Source organism: Pelobates fuscus, chromosome 6 (assembly GCF_036172605.1).
Source record: "Pelobates fuscus isolate aPelFus1 chromosome 6, aPelFus1.pri, whole genome shotgun sequence".
NCBI classification, from domain to species: Eukaryota; Metazoa; Chordata; class Amphibia; order Anura; family Pelobatidae; genus Pelobates; species Pelobates fuscus.
Window position 1 is genome coordinate 60,207,230 of NC_086322.1, and position 25,184 is coordinate 60,232,413.

A 25,184-nucleotide genomic window follows, 5' to 3' on the forward strand; every position below is an offset into this window, starting at 1 on the left:
AAAGGTTTCAAGAACCATACCAGCATGTCACTGATAACCATATGGTAGGTTAAGAAACACAGGGGAGATGAATCATCAAAGCACACATTGCTATATGCTTTTAGCAGCTCATTGACCTTCTGCACCGACTTATAGATTTTTTTTGCTGTACTGTTTAACAGATCCTTTTTTATTATATTTACAAGTACACTTGCTGTGACCTTTAAAGTCTTAGATCACTAGGCACCTTGTACCAATTATACTTCAATTTTTTGCCAGTCGATGGTCACATAGATTTAGATTTCTTTTACAGTTGAATAATATTGCGGATGTTGTTAAATGAAAGTTTTTTTCGTGTATTTTTGGCATCAAGGACAAAAACAGCCCATGGGAAGGAAGGAAAAGCCTTGGGTGGAAGGCAACTGAAGAAGAAAAGCTAATTACAGTATGAAATATGATGTATAATAGGAATGTTTATAATGATACTCAAATCAGATTGTTTAAGAATTTTCTCAGCAAAACGTTGATGCTCTCTACAAAAACTGGAAAACATACGTTATTCTGGCCCAAGGAATTGAAGCATAAACATGCATTGTAACAAAAATAATTTATTTAATGTAGTACCATTTTTATATAAAATATCACATACAAAGCTATAATCAAGACAGGATCTGTCTCAGATGAAAAGCTAGCACTTTGAAAAAAAAAAAAAACAACTGATTTCCAGATGATTTCTTGTAATAACTCTTCAATTTCATGTAATAACGCATAGATTTCATGTAATAACTCATACTATAACTTTTTTTAACCCCTTCAGCCCCGTGGGAGAGTGGTACTCCAGGAGCCTATAGTGCCAGGAAAACGTTTTTTTTTCCTGGCACTATAGGATCCCTTTAACCTTCTTGCAGTGCTGAGACCCATAAAGCCTCTCCACAAGAGTGCTTTCTGTGAGATGTAGTTCATTTGTCAGCCTTCTGCTGTGAAAAGCTAGCAGTTGAACTACAACTCCCAGAAACCCAAGCGATGAAGTTACATACAGCTGTATCATTAGGACAAAAAGGTGAAACACTGATGGCTGGAAAGAAGCAGCAAAGGTATCCTTACAGAGCAAAAATAAACAAAAAACTGAAGGAGGATAGGAAAATATAAACCCACTCAACATAACTAGGTGTAACCTACACATTGCACCCAATATGTGGGTGTCTATAGTACCCTTTAAACAAAATAATATTATTCCTTAAGTTAACAGCGACAACAAAAGCAATCTCTCATTTCGTGTGTGTGTGTGTATTTGTGTGTGTGTCTGAATATACTCTTCTTTGCGTCAATCCTCACTTTATTTTCTTGGATACGCCTTTACTGGTCGATTCTGATGAAGACAGAAAAAAAACTAAATCATGAAATCTGAACACATATAACATAATATACACAGATTTTTATTTTTTTTAAACCCCTCAACTTAAACCAACATTTCCAATGCCGACCCCTACATGTCATTGGCGCTACATGTCTATGCAGATTCAATGCAAAAATAAAAGGGATAATATGCTTATTGTATAAAAGATACATAAAAAACATAGTTCAATGAAATTATTGGCACTTTATAATAAGGTCTTATGTTATACCCTAAAGTGTTAACACACACACACTGAAATATCTGAAAATATCTTCGTATGCTACATACACAGCTTACTGCACATATACTGCCGTATGGAGCACAGCGTTTTACAATACGATCATAGACTCCTTGATAAGACTGCAGCATGATCTATATAAGAAGTGTTGAACCGTTTACCAGCCACACGTTGTAGGACTGCAACTCCCATAACTCTCTGCCAGCCTATGTCTGGAAGTTTCAGTCCGATAAGATCTGGCAGGGGAATTTCACAGCCCTGGACTATGCCCTGATTTTTGAAAATAAACATTTCTGTGTGATGAATTACTGAGATTCTGTCCTCAAATCAGTTGCACCAGAGCCCATAATGGAAGTTGTTAAAATGACAGATTTCGGAAGCGTTCATACTGACCTGGCAGTGACTTATTTACAGCATTATTTCCATCTGCGAGTCGAATTCTGGCCAGAGCACCCACCTCTGCAATAAATTCCTCTTCTGCTCCCTTAGGAGGAAAAAATATATATTTACTATAACGGACATAAATAAACAGTAACCATATACAACAGTGGTTCCCAAACTTTTCAGGTTCAAGGCTCCCTTAATATTTCCGTATTTTTCCAAGGCACCCCAGGTCAAAATTTCTAGGTTGTATATCTGTACAGCGCTGCGGCATTTACTGGCGCTATAGCGTAATATAAAGTGTTGGTGTTTGAAGGGATGCTTGTATACATTTGTGTTTTAATACAGGGGTGTGTTTGTATGTAATGTTTGTGTTTGATTGCAGTGGTGTGTCTGAATGTAATGTTCACTTTTAAATGTGGATGTACATTTGTGTTTTAATGCAGGGGTGTGTGTTTGTATGTAATATTTGTGTTAGATTGCAGGAGTGTGCTTGTATGTTGTGCTGGTGTTTGACTGATTGAATGTCTGCACATACACTACCACATGCATACATACGTACATACTTACACAGATATATTAATGCACATTAACACACAGATGCCCATACACACAAATTCATATAGACACCGACACACACAGTTTGGGAACCGCTGATATACAATGAAAGAAAATAAATAAATAGGACATACATTGCTCTATATACAGGTAATAATGTGATGTGTTAAGCTGAGTGACTGTACCCACTATGTACACCTGTGAGGTTTATTTTTGCTTTGCAAGAAGTCTTTTATTAATGGATGTCTATTTCAGTACAATGAATCTGAGAAGTACAAAGCTATTTTATTATATACATAGTATTATGGTATAAAATTAGTGTAAAAGTATTTTTCACTTCAACTTTTCAGTCTGGAGTGTCCATTTTAAGGACTGCCTTTTTTTGGAGAAATAAATCAAATGCAGACAGTTTAAAAGTCCGATATCTTACTCGTCCGGTGCAGCGTTCTGGTGTAAATTTAAGTCACTTGCTGGAGACCGAGTTCGAGTTCGTTGCTCAGAGATTATTGATTACCTTGAGCCTGTTTTCAAGCTCCTCTTGCAGGCGATGCAGAACTGATTTTTTTTGTCTCAGGGAATCCAAGCGTGTCTGCTGGTATCTGTCAACCTTCTGAAGCAATTGTTTTTTCTGCGAGAATAATCTAGAGATGATAAGAAAGATATTTGGTTAGCAGATTGCCAATTAAAATGTGGGCAAATGCATATAATGTGTATTATAGCTTTAACCAATTACTACCCAAAATATTGCACTATTAGATGGGAAAAAAATCATTATCAAATTGCAATGTTCCATGATGCTTCTAGACTACAACTCCCATTCATTTCTCCCACACAAAAGCTGGAAGAGGATTATGGGAGCTGTAGTCCAACATCAACAACCAGGTATAGAAAATATGGGAAGCAGAAATCAGAGTTAGTGATAGGGTGTTGCAGCCGGATTACTATAGACACCAAAACAACTTTAGCCTAATGAAGTGGTTATGGTATATAGATCATGGACCTGCAGTCTTACTGCTTAATTCTCTGCCATTTAGGAGTAAAATCACTTTGTTTATACAACCATAGCCATGCATCTACATCTTTGATGGCATCCAGTGACTGCCAAAAACAGTCTGTGCTGATATGGGGATAAAATCCTTTAAGTCCTTGAAAAGGTTAGAAGCAGGGCTTTGCAGAACACCTGGGTGACTACATGAAGAATCTGCAGCTTGCTTTATCAAAACTCTCTTACTGCAGATATAAAAAAACAGGGAATGGACAGAATAATCACACGATGTTAGCCTGAGGAGCTTCAAGTCTCTGTGTGGTACCACGGCAAGAAAAGAACGATGTTGATGTTTATTAGAGGTTTACAATCTCTGAAGCATCCAAGAGGTGTGCATCGATAAGGGATCACTATGCAGGTGTTTCGTTTATTGCGTGAAAAGGAATGTCAGTTTGGACTGAAAACCGCGCAATGATCGCAAGAAGATCAGACGGTGTTGCAATTCAAATAAAAGCCATTGATAACAGCAAACTAGGCTATTGTTGTAAGAAATAAAACAATTTCTAAACATATTGTACTTACAAAAGAACTCAATGACCACCCAAAGCATGCCGTTACTCTGGAGTGAGTTGCATAATCCTAAAGTTGCTTTATGGAGGTTACTTCAGGGCCACTTTAGTAAACTGAGAGTAAAGGAAATTTTAAAGGCCATAGTAGCCAAATGAAGCATAGTTGCAGGGCCAATGCTACCACAATGTCAGGCTGACCAGCAGGAGGGAAGCGCACTCCCCTCCCCTCCAGCCAGTTACTTCTTGAAGCGAAGCGTGGCCGAGCGCAAGTGCTTCCGACCCTCAGCGCAGCCCGGCCTCTTATCGCCCGCCCAGCTTACTGCCGCCCAAGGAGCCTCCTACACTGGTGTCAGACTGTGTGGAATGGGCGGTGATATGAATTACAACATACCCCTGCTCCCTGCGTACCACACAGCGCGGCTGGCGCCCAGTGATGGGGATGGGCTGCAGGACGGGACTCCACGGAGCCAGACAGCTTGCACCCCATGGACCAGATTGGACAGATGTAAGTATGTAATTGTGACTGTCTGTGTATGTATGTATGCATGTATATCTCGGTATGTATGTCTCTGTATGCCTGTATGTGTGTCTCTATATGCCTGAATGTCTCTGTATGTATCTATGTATGTAAGTTTCTGTATGTCTCTGTATGTATTTATGTATGTCTCTGTATGCCTGTATGTATTTGTATGTATGTTTCTGTACACCTGTATGTATTTGTCTGTATGACTGTATGCCTGTATGTCTCTGTTTGCATGTATGTCTCTGTTTGCATGTATGTCTCTGTTTGCATGTATGTCTCTGTGTGCCTGTATGTATGTATGTCTCTATACGCATGTATGTCTCTGTGTGCCTGTATGTATGTGTCTGTATGACTGTATGTATTTGTATGTATGTTTCTGTATACCTGTATGTATGTATGTGTCTGTATGACTGTATGCCTGCATGTCTCTGTGTGCCTGTATGTCTCTGTGTGCCGGTATGTCTCTGTGTGCCTGTATGTCTCTGTGTGCCTGTATGAATGTATGTCTCTGTATGCATGTCTCTATACGCATGTATGTCTCTGTATGCATGTCTCTGTATGCATGTATGTCTCTGTATGTCTCTGTATGCCTCTGTATGTATGTGTCTGTATGACTGTATGCCTGCATGTCTCTTTATACCTGTATGTCTCTGTATGTGTGTATGTCTCTGCCTGTATGTCTCTCTGTGACTGTGTTTGTAACTAGTTATATTCAAAAATCAATCAGTCCTTGAGAACAGTTAAATATCTAGAAAAAAAAAATTTGGCTTGTGAAATAAATGTAAGGAGATGGAGATGGTTTTGTGAAAGCAGAATTAAAAGTGATACAGCGGTAAATATCAAATCTCCATCCTGGGAGCTGCTATATAACATTCATGAAGGTAGGTGAGTCGTGAAGAGCTTGAAGTTAATTTTAAAGTTCCAGAGCAAAGTTTTGAAGAACACCAGGGGACCAATGTATTCTAGCTGTGTTTACAGATGGCTTATCTCTATGCTTCCCAGAACAGGAGAATATTAGCTCTCTCTCACATGATCTACCATCCCTTGAAGTATAGCATCAGGGTGAGACACAAGTGGTAACATCCTATATACTTTAATAAGGAATAATAATCAAACCTCTTATGAAGATCGGAATTTGCTTGTCCCAAAATATTCTCATTTTGTGTGGAAGCAGGCAGTACTTGCTTACTTTTACGCATTGTAATCTCTGTGTTTTCTGAAAAGAAAAAAAAAAAGAAAAAAAAAAAAAGAAGAAACCCATTTTTAAAAAAAGCATGTTGGTAGAGAAATACTAAAATCTTAAAAAGCTCAAAGTTCAAGAAGAACAGCCACATTTTTTTTAATGTTTTATAGTGCATAAATCACAGAAAACGTGGTTGAGTTAAAAAGTCTTGTCAAGGAGCAAAAAACTTTTATGTGAAATCAACTTACATTTGTTATAGGGACACTGTAAGCATTAAATAAACTTTAGCTGAATGAAGCAGTTTTGCTGTATAGATCATACTCTGCAGACTAACTGCTCAATTCTCTGATATCTAGGAGCTACATCACTTTGTTTATACATTCCTAGCCACACCTCCCTGCATGTGACCTACATACTCCCTTTAAACTTCCTTTCTTGCACAGTCTGTTTATTTTAGAATTTCTTGTCTTCTGCTCTGTTAATAGCCTGCTAGACTCTGCAGGAGCCTCCTATGTGTGACTAAAGTTCAATTAACAAAGCAGGAGATACATACAAAAAAAAATATCATGCAGTCTGTGTGAGTCACAGCCAGGGGAGGTGCTTTTTAATGCTATTAATGCTGTTACTTCGTCAAAGTGAAAATGTATTATTAATCAATATAACTGAAGAAAACAGTTATTATTACAAAGTTATTACAAAAGATAGTATATCTTTTTAATCTGCTAGATTAAAACACCCATCTTATTGCATATTTAATTAGCACACACTATAACTGAAACGGTAATGGTCTCCTAACAGTGAATTTATATAGTCTATAAATTACCATGTGCAGTTTTCATTTGCTTCAACTTTGCCTCTTCATGATCCTGTAAGATCTGTTGTAGATTTTGATTGTAGTTTTGCACTAATTTACTGACCCCGCTGCTAGTCACATACACGCTTTCAACAGCTGCTTCAACCAAACGTTCCTGGAATATACAAAGACAGAAAATGTAATATTAGAAATGAAGATTACATTTAACAGGGAACCCGAGAGGTTAAGCAGAAAAATTCACTTTAAATTCATCCCGTGAAAACAGAACTGATTTAATTTCGTCCAAGTACAAAAACACCATCTGGACGGTGTTCAATTATTTATCGCGCCACCTACAGTGATTTGGGAGCCTAAAATAGAAAATGGCAGGTCTTTGGCATCTGGAGCAAGCAGGAAGGTGTTTACATGAAAGCAGACGACTTCTATAACCAACTCTCCTGTTGTTGGGATAATCTTTTCGCAAGGAGCTATTTTGTTTGAAATCACGGTGCGAGATAAATAAACTGTTCTATTTAAAGGAGTCACGTGTAATGCTATGGTCATTTCACGTTGGGTCATTTTTTGTACGTTTTATTTGGTTTTATTTTAAGAGAACAGAAATGAAAATTGGAAATGAGACAGGAAAATAAAAAACGAAATACGTAGATTTTTCAAAAAAAGTCTAACCACAATTAAAGGGACAATATAGCCACCCAGACCACTTAATCTCAATGAAGTGGTCTGGGTGCAGTGGTCCTTGCCTTTTTATACCTGCAATGTTGATGTGATAGATGTTACTATTGCCAGAAAAGGGTCAGTGGGAGACATTCACTACATTTAGCATAATTCTTCAAATGGATAAATAATGGAGTATCCTGCGTCATAAGACCTCAAGGTGCAGCATTGATCAGTCTCCGAGTCAACCGGTTTGATCACTCCGTTTCCCCTGGGAGTCCTTTCCTTAGTAACTTAGAGAGTGTGTTTATCCCAGGGCCCTTAATAAACTCCCTGAAAAGATAATGATCACATTTACCCCAAATCTGAATTTGTGTTTCCATCAAAATTTACATTTTATAAAGATGGCCAAAAAAAAGTCATATTATGTGACACCCTGCAGCCCTGATTTAGCCCTCAAAGGGACACTACAGCACTAGGAACACAAATCTGTATTCCTAATGCAACAGTCTCTCTGTCCCTAGTTAGATTTAGGCCCCCTCACCCTTTTTTGTTCTGTAACATGTTTAAAAAATGAGTTCATCTATCTTTTACTCCTCCAAGCATCATCACAGTTGCCTCAAGGTTGATGGTCCAATTCAATGTTGATGGTCCAATTTAACGCTCCTCTCTGAGTATTGGGGACAATAGGTCCGCCAATCAAAATCTTGTTGCAGAGAATCCTCATATGCAATGGTTCGCTATGACAAGTCGAACGGCACCGTGCATGCACGATAACCCATTTTAATAATCTTTCCGTCTGTCTCTCTGTCTGTGTATACATTTTGATTAACAGAGGTTTCCAGCGCATAAAAGGTTGGTTAACGTTTCTCCATTCTAGACAAAAATATAAGAGAGGAATGAATACCTTAAACTCTGCGTTGCTGTCGGCCATGCTCTTGGCGGCCTCCTGCTGTGCGTACTGTATTAGAGCCTGCCCAATAGTTCGCTCCATGTGCTGTCTGATGATCAGGTTAACTTCCATCAGGTCGGCCAGTAGCTGCTGCTGGAAATCTACGCGTGCTTCCATCATTTCCTTCTCCAGCTTTCTCTCTTCTTCCAAAATACGGGTTTCCTGTACGGGCATCCAAAACATGGTAGAAGGTACTTATGCAAAGGGCTACATTGTTCTGATAAGTGACAATGAAAGAGGGCTTATAGAGAAAGGCTGGCAAGGTGGCACAAAAGGCATGGACACTATAAAGCTCTGATTTGTAAACAATAAATAATAGAATTAGATACTAGTTGTACATTTATACTTAAAGGGAAACTATAGTACTAGGAAAACCATTTTTGTATAGATCCTTCTAGTACCCCCACCCTCCCCCTCAAGGGGTTAAAGGGTCACTTACCTGACTCCAGCGTAGAGGTCCCTTTGCACTGGTTCAGGCTCCGCCTTTGCCTCCTCCTTCGCCAACATCAGCTGGCGGGGGCACCTAATGCTCATACGAAGCGATCGCTGCGCTTGCATTAGGATTTCCCCCATAGGAAAGCATTGTAATGCTGGATGTTCTCATGCAGAGCGTGAGGACGTCCAGCGTCAGTTAGGCGACCAAAAAACAGCCACTAGAGCTGGAGTTAATCCTCCAAGGCAATTATTGCAGTTTATCAAAAACTGCAATAATTACCTTTGCAGGGTTAAGAGTACTGGGACACTGCACCCAGACCACTTCAATGAGTTGATGTAGTCTGGGTGCCTATAGTGTCCCTTTAAAGCACCATATCCACTTCAGTGATTAGACGTGGTTATGGTGCCTGGAGTCTGCATGTACAATGTTTCACTTTGATATGCTGTCTTTTTTCTGCTGGAGGTGTAACACCATCTCTGATAGCTACTATTTTAGCTAGGTGAGGGAGATATTGATGTATACAAGCTTGTTCTTTCTTTAGTCATGCTATATGCAATAAATACATTATGTATTTATTGCTAATGTATTGCTGGACCTCCAGGTATATACATTGTATTTGTACTTATTGTAAATAGACATTGCATGCAACATAATCTCTATAAGCTATAGTGTTGCAATGTTCAAAAATATCTGGGTCTTAAATTCAAATAATAAAAAACAGAATCTCTCAAGTCTGCACTTGGCCCATCTACATACAAGGTCTTTATCCACCTCAAACTACAACCTCTGCCTACACCTACTCTGTGAACTTGGAGTTTTGAGCTCTACAATATACAACGCATATTAAAGAACACATCACAAGTAAAACCATGTGCAGACACACAGTTACATGTATGTACACTTCACACCAAAACACTGCATATTCTACATGCAGATAGACAGATGCAAATGCATTCACCAACCAACAACAAAAGTCAAATGTCTACTTTTGACACTCAGTAACCATATGGCATACATTTATTTTTCATTAAGTATCTTTTAATATCACACCACCCCAGGGCCAGATTAAGAGCCCAGAGGGCCTGGAGCTGACAATTATGATGGGCCTAATTACAGAATCTTATCGACCAAAAACACTAAAACATACCTCCCAAGCGTCATGTATCTGATGGAGATGGCGTTGGAGGGAAACTCAAAGGATGCAGCTACAGGGAGTGCAGAATTATTAGGCAAGTTGTATTTTTGAGGATTAATTTTATTATTGAACAACAACCATGTTCTCAATGAACCCAAAAAACTCATTCATATCAAAGCTGAATATTTTTGGAAGTAGTTTTTAGTTTGTTTTTAGTTATAGCTATTTTAAGGGGATATCTGTGTGTGCAGGTCACTATTACTGTGCATAATTATTAGGCAACTTAACAAAAAACAAATATATACCCATTTCAATTATTTATTTTTACCAGTGAAACCAATATAACATCTCAACATTCACAAATATACATTTCTGACATTCAAAAACATAACAAAAACAAATCAGTGACCAATATAGCCACCTTTCTTTGCAAGGACACTCAAAAGCCTGCCATCCATGGATTCTGTCAGTGTTTTGATCTGTTCACCATCAACATTGCGTGCAGCAGCAACCACAGCCTCCCAGACACTGTTCAGAGAGGTGTACTGTTTTCCCTCCTTGTAAATCTCACATTTGATGATGGACCACAGGTTCTCAATGGGGTTCAGATCAGGTGAACAAGGAGGCCATGTCATTAGATTTTCTTCTTTTATACCCTTTCTTGCCAGCCACGCTGTGGAGTACTTGGACGCGTGTGATGGAGCATTGTCCTGCATGAAAATCATGTTTTTCTTGAAGGATGCAGACTTCTTCCTGTACCACTGCTTGAAGAAGGTGTCTTCCAGAAACTGGGAGTTGAGCTTGACTCCATCCTCAACCCGAAAAGGCCCCACAAGCTCATCTTTGATGATACCAGCCCAAACCAGTACTCCACCTCCACCTTGCTGGCGTCTGAGTCAGACTGGAGCTCTCTGCCCTTTACCAATCCATCCATCTGGCCCATCTAGACTCACTCTCATTTCATCAGTCCATAAAACCTTAGAAAAATCAGTCTTGAGATATTTCTTGGCCCAGTCTTGACGTTTCAGCTTGTGTGTCTTGTTCAGTGGTGGTCGTCTTTCAGCCTTTCTTACCTTGACCATGTCTCTGAGTATTGCACACCTTGTGCTTTCGGGCACTCTAGTGATGTTGCAGCTCTGAAATATGGCCAGACTGGTGGCAAGTGGCATCTTGGCAGCTGCACGCTTGACTTTTCTCAGTTCATGGGCAGTTATTTTGCGCCTTGATTTCTCCACACGCTTCTTGCGACCCTGTTGACTATTTTGAATGAAACGCTTGATTGTTCGATGATCACGCTTCAGAAGCTTTGCAATTTTAAGAGTGCTGCATCCCTCTGCAAGATATCTCACTATTTTTAACTTTTCTGAGCCTGTGAAGTCCTTCTTTTGACCCATTTTGCCAAAGGAAAGGAGGTTGCCTAATAATTATGCACACCTGATATAGGGTGTTGATGTCATTAGACCACACCCCTTCTCATTACAGAGATGCACATCACCTAATATGCTTAATTGGTAGTAGGCTTTCGAGCCTATACAGCTTGGAGTAAGACAACATGCATAAAGAGGATGATGTGGTCAAAATACTAATTTGCCTAATAATTCTGCACGCAGTGTATATGAAAACACATACTCTATGCTAATCTCTCTCTAATTTATGCTTTCATCTTTCAAGTAAATCCAGAACCCCTAACAGCAGTGTCCAGTGAAGCAGGAAGTCAAAGGGAAGGGTAAAAGGGTGTGCCACTGACGCAAATTCACGTGACCAGACCTGCCAAAAGGGGTGAACTTGCCCAAAAAGGGGGCATGTCTGTCCAAAGAATTGGAAGGCCAGCCTGGCATGAATGCTGTCCAGCTAAGGGCATACTATGCAGGCAGCACCCAGAGCTTGACATAAATGCATCAAATGATGCGCCTACCCCACGCTTTCTAAGGAATGTCCCCTAGCACTCACATGTCTTCTCTCCTTATCATCTTACTAGCAGGCAGACGTTCCTGGTATATAGTCTGGGACAGAGTAAAGGTGTATATAGTGAGTGTAGAAGAAAGAGGACATGTCACAGTGTTAGAGAAACCAAAGTCTGCATTACCTAATTACCTAATTTTATTGTCAGCCAGTCCACACAAGTTTTGTTGCCATACATCCCTCTTAAACAAACTTAAAGGGACACTATAGTCACCAGAACAACTACAGATTATTGTATTTGTTCTGGTAAGTAGAATCATTCCCTTTAGGCTTTTTGCAGTAAACAATGTATTTTCAGAGAAAATAACTCCACTGGCCACTCCTTAGATGGCGGCTAGAGGTGCTTCATGGGGCAGTACTTCCTAGTGTGCAGCACTGCCATTCAGTGTCTCCACCCTCTGCATGCAGACACTGAACTTTCCTCATAGAGATGCATTGATTCAATTTATCTTTATGAGGAGATGCTGATTGGCCGGGGCTATGTTTGACTTGTGCTGGCTCTGCCCCTGATCTGCCTAGTTGACAGTCTCAGCCAATCCTACAGGGAAGCATTGCAATTTGCTCAGACCACCACTTCTGATGATGTCAGCAGACAGAGTCAGTTCAGAGGCAGAGCCAGCAGCTGCAGACTACAGAATACAAGTAAGATTTTACTATATTTAGGGAGGCAAGAAGGGGCCAGGGGGGCTAGATGGTGGTTTTTACATTTACTTACTTCTTCAGGAGAGCATATCAGTTAAACTGTTAATAGCTTTTATAGGGTCTGAAATACATGATTGTGTTCCTGACCCTATAGTGTTCCTTTAAGCAAGAGTATGTGAAGAGTAGTTAGGGTTTCCACCTTTCTTGGAAAAAAAATACCAGCCTTAATCATTTGTATAATTAGTTATTCGTGACATCACATGATGTAAATCACAAGGAGTGACATAAGAGAAAATTCTGTAAAATCACCAACAAACTACTCACAGTTTGATTCTGCTGTATAGAGGAATTGCTCCCAGTGTCTCCCAGTCTCGCAAGTCACCCATTGTCTCCCAGTGTCCCTATGTATCACAGTGTCAGTGTCCCCATGTAGCCCAGTCCCCTAGTCTCCCAGTGTCTGTGTCCCCATTTCTCCCATTGTCCCCATGTCTCAGTGTGTCACTAGGATACTAGGGGACACAGTGAGACATGGGGACACAGTCACCTGGGGACACATGGGGGTACATGTGAATACAGACATGGGGACAGAGACATGGGGACACTGAAACATTTGGGGAAATTAAGACACTAGGGACACTGAGAGACATGGGAACACAGACAGTTGGAGACTAGGGGTTACTGAGACACTATGGACACTGGCTGGGAGACAGACACTTGGGGACACTAGGAGACATGGGGACACTTGTGGACATAGACATGGGAGGCATGGGGACACTGGAAGACATGTGGACACTGAGAGACATGGGAACACAGACACTGGGAGACTTGTGGACACTGGGAGACTTGTGGACACTGGGAGACATGGGGACATTGGCTGGGAGACATGGGGACACTGGCTGGGAGACATAGGGACTCTGAGTCAATAGGGAGACAGAGATATGGGGACACAGACACTGGGAGACTAGGGGAAACTGAGAGCCATGGGGACACTGGCTGGGGGACATGGGGACACTGTGTCCCTGGAATCTCTGTGTCCCAATGTCTCAGCTTCTCCCAATGTCCCTATGTCTCACACTGTCCCCATGTGTCTCAGCGTCCCCATGTCTCACAGTGCCCCCTAGTGTCTGTGTCACCATGTTTTCCAGTGTCCCCAAGTATCTCAGTGTCCCCAGGTCTCCCAGTGTCCCCTAGTGTATGTGTCCCCATGTGTCCTCTAGTGCCTCAGTGTCCCCATGTCTCCCTGCAGCCTTTCACCCTATCCCTCACTTACCTGAGCTGTAAAGCTGCTGTCTGGATTTTCTGTGCTGTGTAGCTGCTCCCCCACGGATCAGTGAGTAGTAGAGAGAGGCAGGGATATGCTGTAACTTCCTATCCCTGCCTCTCTCCACACACAGTGACCCCTACTGGCCGGTGCTGGTATTGCAGAGTAATGTCCGTTTATACTAAGAAAATGACCTGCATTTGTATTGCCGGTATTACTGCAATACCGTCTGTGCCAGGCAGCCTCAAATACTGGCTGTGCCATTAAAATACCAGCCAGGTGGCAAACCTAAGAGTAGTGTGTAAAAAAAAATAAAAAAAAAAAGTAAAAAAAAAAAATTTTTTTTTTTTTTTTTTTTAAATGGGCCTATTCCATGGGCCTGGGCCTGGAGCTGCAGCTCCATCAGCCCCTATGTTAATCCGGCCCTGCACCACCCATGTCTGAACATTTGCCCAGCTCTCAGGTATCAACCCAATATGACCATCTATAGCTATTCCTAGCAAGACCAGAATTTGTAGGTTATTGGTGGAAAAAATAATAATACGATTACACAAATAGGACAGTTGGCAGGTTATACCCAAGATCACTGATCTAAAGATATCTGGGACATTACCAGCCCATTAAAGGGACTCAAGCCCCAACACCCCACCTCTAGCAACGCCATTAATTATAGTTATTATGTTAAGAAGCTAGATGACTAAACAGGTTTACCTTTAAATGGCTTGCTTTGTTTTCTTTTTTAAGATAAGTCTCTGATACCCAAACTCCACCACTTGCCCTCTAACGTCGTTTTCTAAAGCATAGCTTCTGTATTCAGTGGTCAATGTATTTGCACCTCTTGGCCACACCATGTATGTCAGCCTCCTGAACGTTCTGCAGGCTTGCACACACGGTTGAATAGGAAAGCTCTACATCGTCAATATATGTGTCATGAAGGATTTATGACACGTAGCTTAAAAAAACAACACTATTATTTGGTCAAATTCTCTTATATATCTCATATATATGGCTTACAACCACTATATCTGATATAACTGAATTTGCATTGTAGTTATTATTATATCATGTTATATCACTCATGACAGGTAAACGTTAATGGATACTTTACATATCTGAATATTCAGCAAGCCGTACCAGAAAGAATGAAGACAAAAAAAAAAAAAAAAAAGACGTAAAATATCCTGTATTACCATGTTATTTTGAATTTGCCATTGTTCTTCATCCTGGCAAGGCCAGATGGACTTTTCTAGGATGTTTTTTTCCTTTAATTCATATAGGAGGCTTATCTTCCATGACATTCTCATCTGTGTCAGGGTAGCCATGGCGATATTCCGAAGGCTTAATGGTCGGAGCACACATTTCATTAACAAATTGTGTCTCTGAAGTGCATTTTTGTTGGACCTGAAAAAGGTACATAGATAGTATGTAGTATGTCAACCAGATCACTTTTCTTAAGTTCAATGTATTTTATTTATAAAATGATATATCAATAGTTCACAAACTACTGAAAAAACGGCATGGGAGCTAATCAGGTGTTTCTAGTAGGTTATGTTTTTAAGTCTTTCAGTATTTTTTCAAACAATCCATGTCCCAACATGTGTAACAACCAACGCTTCACAGAATGCCATAGGCATGGTAATGTCAGTGATCTCTGCAGAGTCCTAGTGCTCTGAGCATGATGCAGGCGCGCCGCGCGTCCAAAGATGAGCTCATACTATGCTTTTTGAGGATAGTTCCCTGGCGTCCCCAAAAGTATGAATAAGTTGGGAATAAGTTTTGTAAACATCTATTTCAAGTAAACTATTTATATTCAGTATCTAATTCTTGGACAGTAATTGCAATTGTAAATAGTGGGCTTTAGCCATGTAAAAAAATAAAAATTAAATAATAAAATGTTAATAAAAAATAGAAATAAAAAAAATATTGCCATGTTTTGTCCTCAAGTTCTTGTGCCCATGGCACCCATCTTGTAACAACACTGTAAAAATAGGTTGGCACATGATAAACAAGAGATACTTATATAGAATCTTGTTCATTTGTCTACCATGATTCATTTCTCTCTTGGGTTTTTCAGTGAATATGAGCTTACTACTTGTTATTTAGTCTTTTTTTTAGGCTTTTTTGTTTAATGGCTTGAAGACAACCCCTCTCTGCCCCCCCCCCCCCCCAAAAAAAAAAAAAAACAGATTATTTGCAGATTCTGCTCAGTAACACAGCATATATCAAGCAATGTTTATCTGTCTGTTTATTATACGTATATCATATTGCCACGCTACCGATGGCCAATCTTGCATTACACTACATGTGCCATGGTGCTCAGACTAGAGGCATAGTTCTGAGTCTGGCTGTGCATCATGGGAAATGCAGTGCACAACAATCTGCTGTGCCAAGGTTAAACATTGCTGCCGTACGACCTGTAATGATTTATGCAGAAAGTGGTTCTAAATGTAGATTGTAGTTAATCAGAAGACGTAAGATTCCTCTAACTCATTCTTATGTATATTTCTTTTGGCCTATCTGTAACAGGCAGATAACTCAATTGCATATTTCTCCTTATCAAAAGATTCCTCGGAGGGCAATGTATCTTAATCACATTAATGAATTAGTCTGAAGCCAGACCTTGATAGGGATGTTTTTTCTTATCGTGAACAAGATGGTTACTATGGTTGCTGCAAAGCCCTCTCTTTCTCCGAGAACGTCTGAATTACGTCTTACTTAACACTCATTAACAAGCGGAAGCTACAAGGATTATAAACAAATTAAGGATAAAAGCTGTATACTACACATTGATCCAGGTATATGGATGTAAAATACAGGACACAGTACAACCAGTTAACCTGAGCCTGTTCTGAAATGAAATAGTACATTATATTTGTAAAAGCCTCAGCTAGTGAAGTGGTTCAGAGGTCAAAAGCCCTTTCCCAGAAAGTAGGATAAATAATGTATGTGGATCCTTGTAGACCTGGATGCAACACTTATTTGTGATATTAGCAGGCATTCCCATGAGTATCAAGAGAAAGATATTGTAGAACGAGGGTGGGTTAAGACAGTCATTACAATGCATTTACCGGAGCGCATATAAGAAATAGGACATGCGGTGGGATCCGTAAAGACATCAGGGGAAGTAGTGACCGAGTAAATAGCTACAAGAAAGGCATATTACATTTCATCCTTGCTGTACCCTTTGCTATTTGGTATATCTTTTTGAAATAGTTTAAGACCTGACTTATTGAATTCTGATTTATAAACATTGTGTTTTGAAAAAGGTCATGCTTACTCATCGGTGAGACCACTTAATCGGCTTAAAACTCCTTCGATAATCTTCTGCTGCATCTCGGACACGTAACTGTGTAGAGTAGACGAGAAGACATGTTCCCTTGCCCAAAGCTATTACAGAAAAACAAGAAAAGGGGCATTAAAAAAACAAAACTGTTATACAAGATTTCAGGCTTTAAAACGTAACTATATGGTCAAACATTTAACAAGGATGTCAGAAACCCATTGGAAGCTCAACTTTGTCATGATGGGACCAGACAAAAACATAACCTCCCACCCAATCCTAGACTCTGGCCAATTCTAGCCCATACAGAAATAGCAGACAACAAAGATTTGTTCACAGTCTTTTTTTAAAAAAGATGCTATAAGTTGTTGCTAGACTTGGACAAATTATTTTCAAATTTTAATCTATGTCCAAACAAATTCATACATTTGGGCTTTAACTAAATGAATAAATAAGATTCCACAGGTAAATGCCCGCAAATCTGCTCAACAGAATTTGTGTACAAGTCTACTAGTAACTCCTTAGTGACGGAGACAATTGTCCAACTTCGAAAACCTAGAATGTATCATTAACCCCTTAAGGACCAAACTTCTGGAATAAAAGGGAATCATGACGTGTCACACACGTCATGTGTCCTTAAGGGGTTAAAGGACCACTCTAGGCACCCGGACCACTTCAGCTTAATGAGGTGGTCTGGGTGCCAGGTCCTTCTAGGGTTAACCCATTTTTTCATAAACATAGCAGTTTCAGAGAAACTGCTATGTTTATGAATGGGTTAAGCCTTCCCCCTATGTCCTCTAGTGGCTGTCTCATTGACAGCCACTAGAGGCGCTTGCGTGCTTCTCACTGTGATTTTCACAGTGAGAGCACGCCAGCGTCCATAGGAAAGCATTATGAATGCTTTCCTATGTGACCGGCTGAATGCGCGCGCAGCTCTTGCCGCGCGTGCGCATTCAGCCGACGGGGAGGAGAAGAGGAGGATCGGAGGAGGAGAGCAGAAGGAGATCTCTCCGCCCAGCGCTGGAAAAAAGGTAAGATTTAACCCCTTTCCCCTTTCCAGAGCCGGGCGGGAGGGGGTCCCTGAGGGTGGGGGCACCCTCAGGGCACTCTAGTGCCAGGAAAACGAGTATGCTTTCCTGGCACTAGAGTGGTTCTTTAAGTGCACCCATACATATTATATAATGTTTTTTTAAAGGACAGAAGTGGCTTTCTTTTAATATTTTATATGTATATCAAACGCAACAATACGTAAAAAAATAATATGTACAAAATGGGGAGCCCCCACACATTTTTTTTTACGGTTTTGATTTTTACACATCAAGTGCAACTAAAGAAAATAACTTAAAATAGATTTACATATCAGTCCTGATTGTTAAATGCATCATATGTCTCGGATCTAAATTAATTTTTAGTAGCTAATACTAACTCTAGCCCTAACTGTATACTTACACTAACATTAACCATATACCTACCCTAACCTTACTCCTAACCTACACTATCCCTAACCCAGCATTAATCCATACCAAACACTAACCCTAACCATACACTCACATTATCCTCTACTGACATCAATTTGAAATTAGCAAAGAGATTTCCCAGCATGCTCTGTAATGAGTGATTGCAGCATGAGAGGGAGATCTCCATCAAGTTTAGCCTCTCCCACATCTGTATTTGCTGTTGATCCAAAAGAATGCAAAAAACAAACAAACAAACAAAAACAAAAAACAGTTTGAAGCGCTTTCCAATTTTACAACAAACTAGGAAAAAAATTTGTCTCAGTTAACCAGTCTCACAGAAGAACGCTAACTGGAGGGAGGGAGGGGAAGAAGAAGAACAATCATAGAACACAGAGTGCTAGGGGAGCCCTCTTCTATGGAATCAGGTGCGAAGGACTCTTTTCTGTGGACTGGCCATTAGCTTGTGGCAGCCTGGAACTTTGCGCTGTATCAGAGAATGGCCACAGCCTGTTTTAACTTCATTTACTGATTACTCGGGCTGGGTACATCCGATACGGATGCTTTTTTCACATTCTGTCCGTGGTAATTAGCCCTGTCCTGGAATGTCCCCGCAGATTGTGAATGCCACTATAACTATGTGCCTGTCTCCCAATAAAGTGTTGTTGTTTACACCTTCACCAAGTCTCCACTGGTGTTTGGGGAAATTCTATAATCATTCTGCAATTAGGTTTCCAGCGATAGGGGATTTTGGCGGAAGCACTCAGTCAGAGTACAGGAGCTCCATCAAAGCCACTAAATATGGCCCCAGCTGGCAAAGGGTAGGAAATGAATCAACTGATATCTGGGTCTCCCCAAGTCAGGGGTGTGTTTACCCCGAGACAAACAAGGCATTTGCCTTGGCGACACTTTCGGCTTGGCGGCTTTTTTTTGCCGCCCCCAATAGCCCTGGCAAATGCCTTGCCAGCCTCTTGTCCTGGGGGGCCCAGGAGCTGGCCGCGTGGCCTCCTCAGGGCCCCCCGAGGCGGACCTTTAGCACGCACGGCAGTGATGCCGCACAAAACCAGGATACACCACTGCCCCAAGTGTGAGAAGTGATTAAACCCTGCTAACAACAAAATGCAAGGATATTCCATGCTGTCCTAATGGTTCAAATCCCACTATTTTTAAGACGTCATTGAACCTACGAACATCCTTAAGGAGTTAACAAAAGCTGGGAATCTTGTAAATTAACACCAGGTTTCCAACATTTTTGCAAACTGTTTGTAGCCTATTTGCAAATAATGCCTGCTGTGACATACCAATACCATGCATATTAGTGGGTCTATCTAACCCTAACTTCAGCTAACACAAACCCGTATTAAACTTAATCCTAATAGATTACTGCTTTGTGAATGGGCCCCCAGGCCATCATGTCATCACTGTGACTGGTTCCCAGTGTGATCATTCAGCCTAAGGGCCAATCAAGCAGTAATAGTCCGTAAATAAGAAAACATCTTTCAGTGAATAGAAATTTGTTTTTTTTGGATGAGAGAGACAAGGTTAATACAACAGAACATAAAGAGGAACTAAAAGTGTATTTTTTTTAATCTATATTTTTATAGCAAGTAATTATTCTTTCATATGATCTACTTGCCCTGCAGAAATGTTCTTCCTTCATTTTTGTCCCGACAATTCTGTGCTAGCGAGAATTACTGTAACTGGGATGGTTTAATCTTGGTAAACCAAAGAGGTTTTCACACCATTTCAAACTGTATAATGTGTTCGTGTCCAGTTACTTTGCACATCCATGAATTATTTATTACTAGAATAAAACACATATTTATGCAGTACAAAGTGGCACAAGGCTAAAGAAAATCCCTTCACTGGGTGCCAAATAATGCACATCACTTTTCAAAGCTCGCCTAACAATTTTAAAGAGGAATTGTTGAATTCTTGATAGGAACCTCCAGTCTCCCAAAGCATTGCAGCTCACTGAAGTCCTATGTGGGTTAACCAAAGGTCCACTCTGTGTTATGTTATAAAAGAGCTGATTTTAAGAGAAATTGGCACTTTTATAAAAGTCCTTATTTGCACATTACTGGCTGTCAATCAGAAATCCAGGAGGATTCAAGCCCAGCCCAGAGTCTTGGTAGGTTAATGCTGTGTGTTTTTAAAACCTTTTATCATTTTATTTTTTTTGTAGGTAATGCCACTGAAGACAGAAATCATTATTAATTAAAAACCAGGCTTTTTGTAGTTTTACAAACACATGATCAGTGACATTGATATGGCTATATTGCAAAGTCAACAATAAACAAAATGGCTGTATTGATGGCACTGCAAGTAAACCAATAATGTAATGTTATTGGCATCCAATGCTCAATCTGCAATCATGTGCATTTAAAAACCCTACCTACACAAGGCCATGTTTGGTGCACACTTGCTGGCAACTAGGAAATTAGCTTTTGTTGTTGTTGTGGTATTTGAGAAGGGAAGCAGGACTAGTAATGTGTCAATATACACTAAACAACATTATAAACGCAACACTTTTGTTTTTGCCCCAATTTTTCATAAACTGAACTCAGAGATCTAAGACTTTTTCTATGTACACAAAAGGCCTATTTCTCTCAAATATTGTTCACAAATCTGTCTAAATCTGTTAGTGAGCACTTCTCCTTTACCGAGATAATCCATCCACCTCACAGGTGTGGCATATCAAGATGCTGATTAGACAGCATGATTAGTGCACATGTATGCCTTAGGCTGGCAACAATAAAATGCCACTCTAAAATGTGCAGTTTAACCCCTAACGCCGTTACAACGTTCTATGCCGTCCCGCTTTAAGTGGGCTTTAAAGCCGTTGCGGCGGCATAGAACAGCGTAACTGCTTTGAGCCCTGGAGCGCCCGGGATACTTACCTTCCCAGCGCTCCACTTCGGGAGGACTGCCTCACAGCCCAGGCAGCCCCCTCATGGCAAATCAGGCCCCCGGGGGCCATGTGATCGCTCTCAAAGAGCGATCACATGGCCCCCTATAGCTGGCTGTGGATCTGCCAGCAGGGGGACTGTCTAAAATATCAGACAGTCCCCCTGCTGGTGGGATCTGTAAAAAAAAAATATTAAACATGTTTAAAAATAAAATAAATATATTTATATATATATATATAATATATATATTATATATATAATATATATGTATATTATATATATTTAACGTCATACATAGTGTATTTTAATACTAATATAAGTATATATATTAGTATTAAAATACACTTAGAATGACGTTACATATATATAATATACATATATTATATATATAATAGATATATACACATATATTATATATATATAAATACGTATAATTCCAATAATAAATAAATAATGTATTTATCTATATATATATATATATATTTGCGGTTATTTGCATTTTATATATAGATAGATATATATAGAATGTCATTCTAAGTGTATTTTGTTACCAATATATATATATATATATATATATATTAATAAAAAATAGTTAGAATGAAATTACATATGTATATATAATTTATATTAAATTTAGTTTCAATATTTTATTTATTAATTTTATTATTTTATTTATTTATTATTGGAATTATACGTATTTATATATATAATATATGTGTATATATCTATTATATATATATATATTATATATATTTAACGTCATACATAGTGTATTTTAATACTAATATAAGTATATATATTAGTATTAAAATACACTTAGAATGACGTTACATATATATATAATATACATATATTATATATATATAATAGATATATACACATATATTATATATATAAATACGTATAATTCCAATAATAAATAAATAAAATAATAAAATTAATAAATAAAATATTGAAACTAAATTTAATATAAATTATATATACATATGTAATTTCATTCTAACTATTTTTTTTATTAATATATATATATATATATATATATATATATATATATATATATATTGGTAACAAAATACACTTAGAATGACATTCTATATATATCTATCTATATATAAAATGCAAATAACCGCAAATATATATATATATATATATATATATATATATAGATAAATACATATAATTACATAAAAGATTACATTAGTATACACGTAGAATTTAAATACCTATAAATGCATATATATTAAAATTCTACGTGTATATTTAAGTAATCTTTTAACATAATTAGGTGATTTGATTAATTAAAATTTGATTGACATACCTGACAACACAGGGAGAAAGTGCTGAGAATTTAATTCGCAAGCACTAGATTTGACCCTGTAACTCTCCAAGACAACATAAAACCTGTACATGGGGGGTACGGTTTTACTCGGGAGACTTCACTGAACTCAAATATTAGTGTTTCAAATTGGTAAATTGTATTACAACGATGATATTTTAAGTAAAAGTGATGTTTTTTGCATTTTTTACAAACGAACGGCACTTTTATGGACTATATTATTGTTGTAATATGTTTTACTGTTTTAAAACACTAATATTTGTGTTTAGTGAAGTCTCCCGAGAATAACAGTACCCCCCATGTACAGGTTTCATGGTGTTTTGGAAAGTTAGAGAGTCACATATAAGGCTTACATTTCATTTTTTTGACATTGAAATTTGCCAGATTGGTTATGTTGCCTTTGAGAGCGTATGGTAGCCCTGGAATGAGAATTACCCCATGATGGCATACCAGTTGCAAAAGTAGACAACCCAAGGTATTGCAAGTGGGGTATGTCCAGTCTTTCTTAGTAGCCACTTAGTCACAAACACTGGCCAAATAGTCGTTTTTTGCTTTTTTAACACAAAAACAAACATGAACGCTAACTTTGGCCAGTGTTTGTGACTAAGTGGCTACTAAAAAAGACTAAACATACCCCACTTTCAATACCTTTGGTTGTCTACTTTTTCAAATGGTATGCCATTATAGGGGTAATTCTCATTGCTGGGCTACCACACCCATAGGCGTGCGCAGCCTATTGTATAAGGGTGTGCACCCTAAAGCACAAAAACACACGCCGCATATATATATATATATATATATATATACTGCTGTGTGTGTGTGTGTGTGTGTGTGTAGACGCTGTGTGTGTAAGGGCGCTGTGTGTGTAAGGGCGCTGTGTGTGTGTGTGAAGGCGCTGTGTGTGTGAGGGCGCTGTGTGTGTGAGGGCGCTGTGTGTGTGTAAGGGCGCTGTATGCGTGTGTAAGGGTGCTTTTAGTGTGTATATGTGAGGGTGCTGTTAGTGTGTGTGTGTGTGTGTAAGTGTGTGTAAGGGTGATGTGTGTGTAAGGGTGCTGTTAGTGTGTATGTGTAAGGGTGATGTGTGTGTGAGGGTGCTGTTTGTGTGCTGTATGTGGGTGCTGTGTGTTTGGGGGATTGTGTGTATTGTGTGGGGGCCGTTTGGTAAATATCCCCCCTCCCTTCTTACCTTATGTAGGGAGGGGGGACCTTGCTGCTGCTGCCTTCCCTGGTGGTCCAGTGGAGGTGGGGGCAGATTTCTTAGTAACCCCCTCCCTTCTTACATTATGCCTGCTGCTGCCTTCCCTGGTGGTCCAGTGGAGAGTGAACTCTAGCCTTGCAGGCTAGAGTTCACTCTCGCGAGATCTGAGCGTTGCCGCGGTAACCGCGGCAACGCTCAGAATCCCGCGAGAGGACCAGGCGAAGCTGCTGGCAAGAGCTCCCCGGGTCCTCTCCTGCCTCCCTCCCTGCCTGTGGGTCGGTGGGGAGGGAGGCTTAGAGCAGAGCCGGCGCTCGGATAGCGCCGGCTCTGCATGAGCCGACAGGGGAGATCCTGAGATCTCCCCTGCCGGTCTCAATACATAGGCGTGCCGCGGGGATTAGGGTGTGCCCAGGCACACCTGGCACACCCCGTGCACACGCCTATGACCACACCGTCTCAAAGGTAACATTACCAATCTGGCAAATTTCTATTTGAAAATGGAACGTTCTATATTTGACCCTGTAACTTTCCAAAACACCATAAAACCTGTTAATGGGGGATACTGTTGTACTCGTGAGACATCGCTCATTACAAATATTTGAATTTTTGTCCAGTAAAACCTAACAGTATTATGACATTCACAGCTAAAATGTCAGTCGGAAATACAAATTTAAAAAAAAAATCTTATTTTCTCACATTTTTTTTTAATTTTATTCATAATGAATTATGTTCCATATATGAATAGTCAATGATAAATTAAAGCCCTGTTTCTCCTGAACAAAATGATATATAATAAGTGTGGGTGCATATAATATGAACGAGGGGAACTACGGGTGAACAGACATATAGCGCAAATTCCAGTTTTTGTTTACGTTTTGTTTTGATCAGAACGTGCACTATTGACTCCGTCCTGAAGGGGTTAATCACACAGCACAATGCCACAGATGTCGTGAATTGAATGTTCATTTCTCTACCATAAGCCATCTACAAAGGCATTTCAGAGAATTTGGCAGTACATCCAACCGGCCTCACAACCGATAATCCAACAAAGGTGGATGGATTATCTCGGCAAAGGAGAAGTGCTCACTAACACAAATTTAGACAGCTTTGTGAACAATATTTGAGAGAAATAGGCCTTTTGTGTACATAGAAAAAGTCTTACAGTTCAGCTCATGAAAAATGGGGGCAAAACCAAAAGTGTTAGGTTTATAATTTTGTTCAGTGTATATCATCCGGCTTGACTGTGACCACTTAAGTTTGACTTTTTAGCATGACCTTTGGGCTCTTTTTTTTGCTGAACAATAAATTGTTATTAAAACACATTAGAAAGGTGTTAGGA

The 25,184-nt window shown here is 39.5% G+C and overlaps 1 protein-coding gene across 1 annotated transcript in view; it reads right to left on the minus strand.

The window, feature by feature from the left end:
• Positions 1-859: 859 nt before the first annotated feature.
• EVC (EvC ciliary complex subunit 1) overlaps positions 860-25,184 on the minus strand; it is an 86,545-nt gene continuing 62,220 nt past the window's right edge. The window contains exons 13-20 of the mRNA XM_063457770.1: positions 16,946-17,055; positions 14,859-15,069; positions 8,188-8,394; positions 6,636-6,780; positions 5,746-5,845; positions 3,067-3,193; positions 2,007-2,097; positions 860-1,348 (exon numbers count right to left, since the gene is read on the minus strand). Coding sequence (XP_063313840.1) covers positions 1,311-1,348; positions 2,007-2,097; positions 3,067-3,193; positions 5,746-5,845; positions 6,636-6,780; positions 8,188-8,394; positions 14,859-15,069; positions 16,946-17,055 — 1,029 coding nt within the window. The 3' untranslated portion in view covers positions 860-1,310. The remainder of the gene's footprint in view (positions 1,349-2,006; positions 2,098-3,066; positions 3,194-5,745; positions 5,846-6,635; positions 6,781-8,187; positions 8,395-14,858; positions 15,070-16,945; positions 17,056-25,184) is intronic.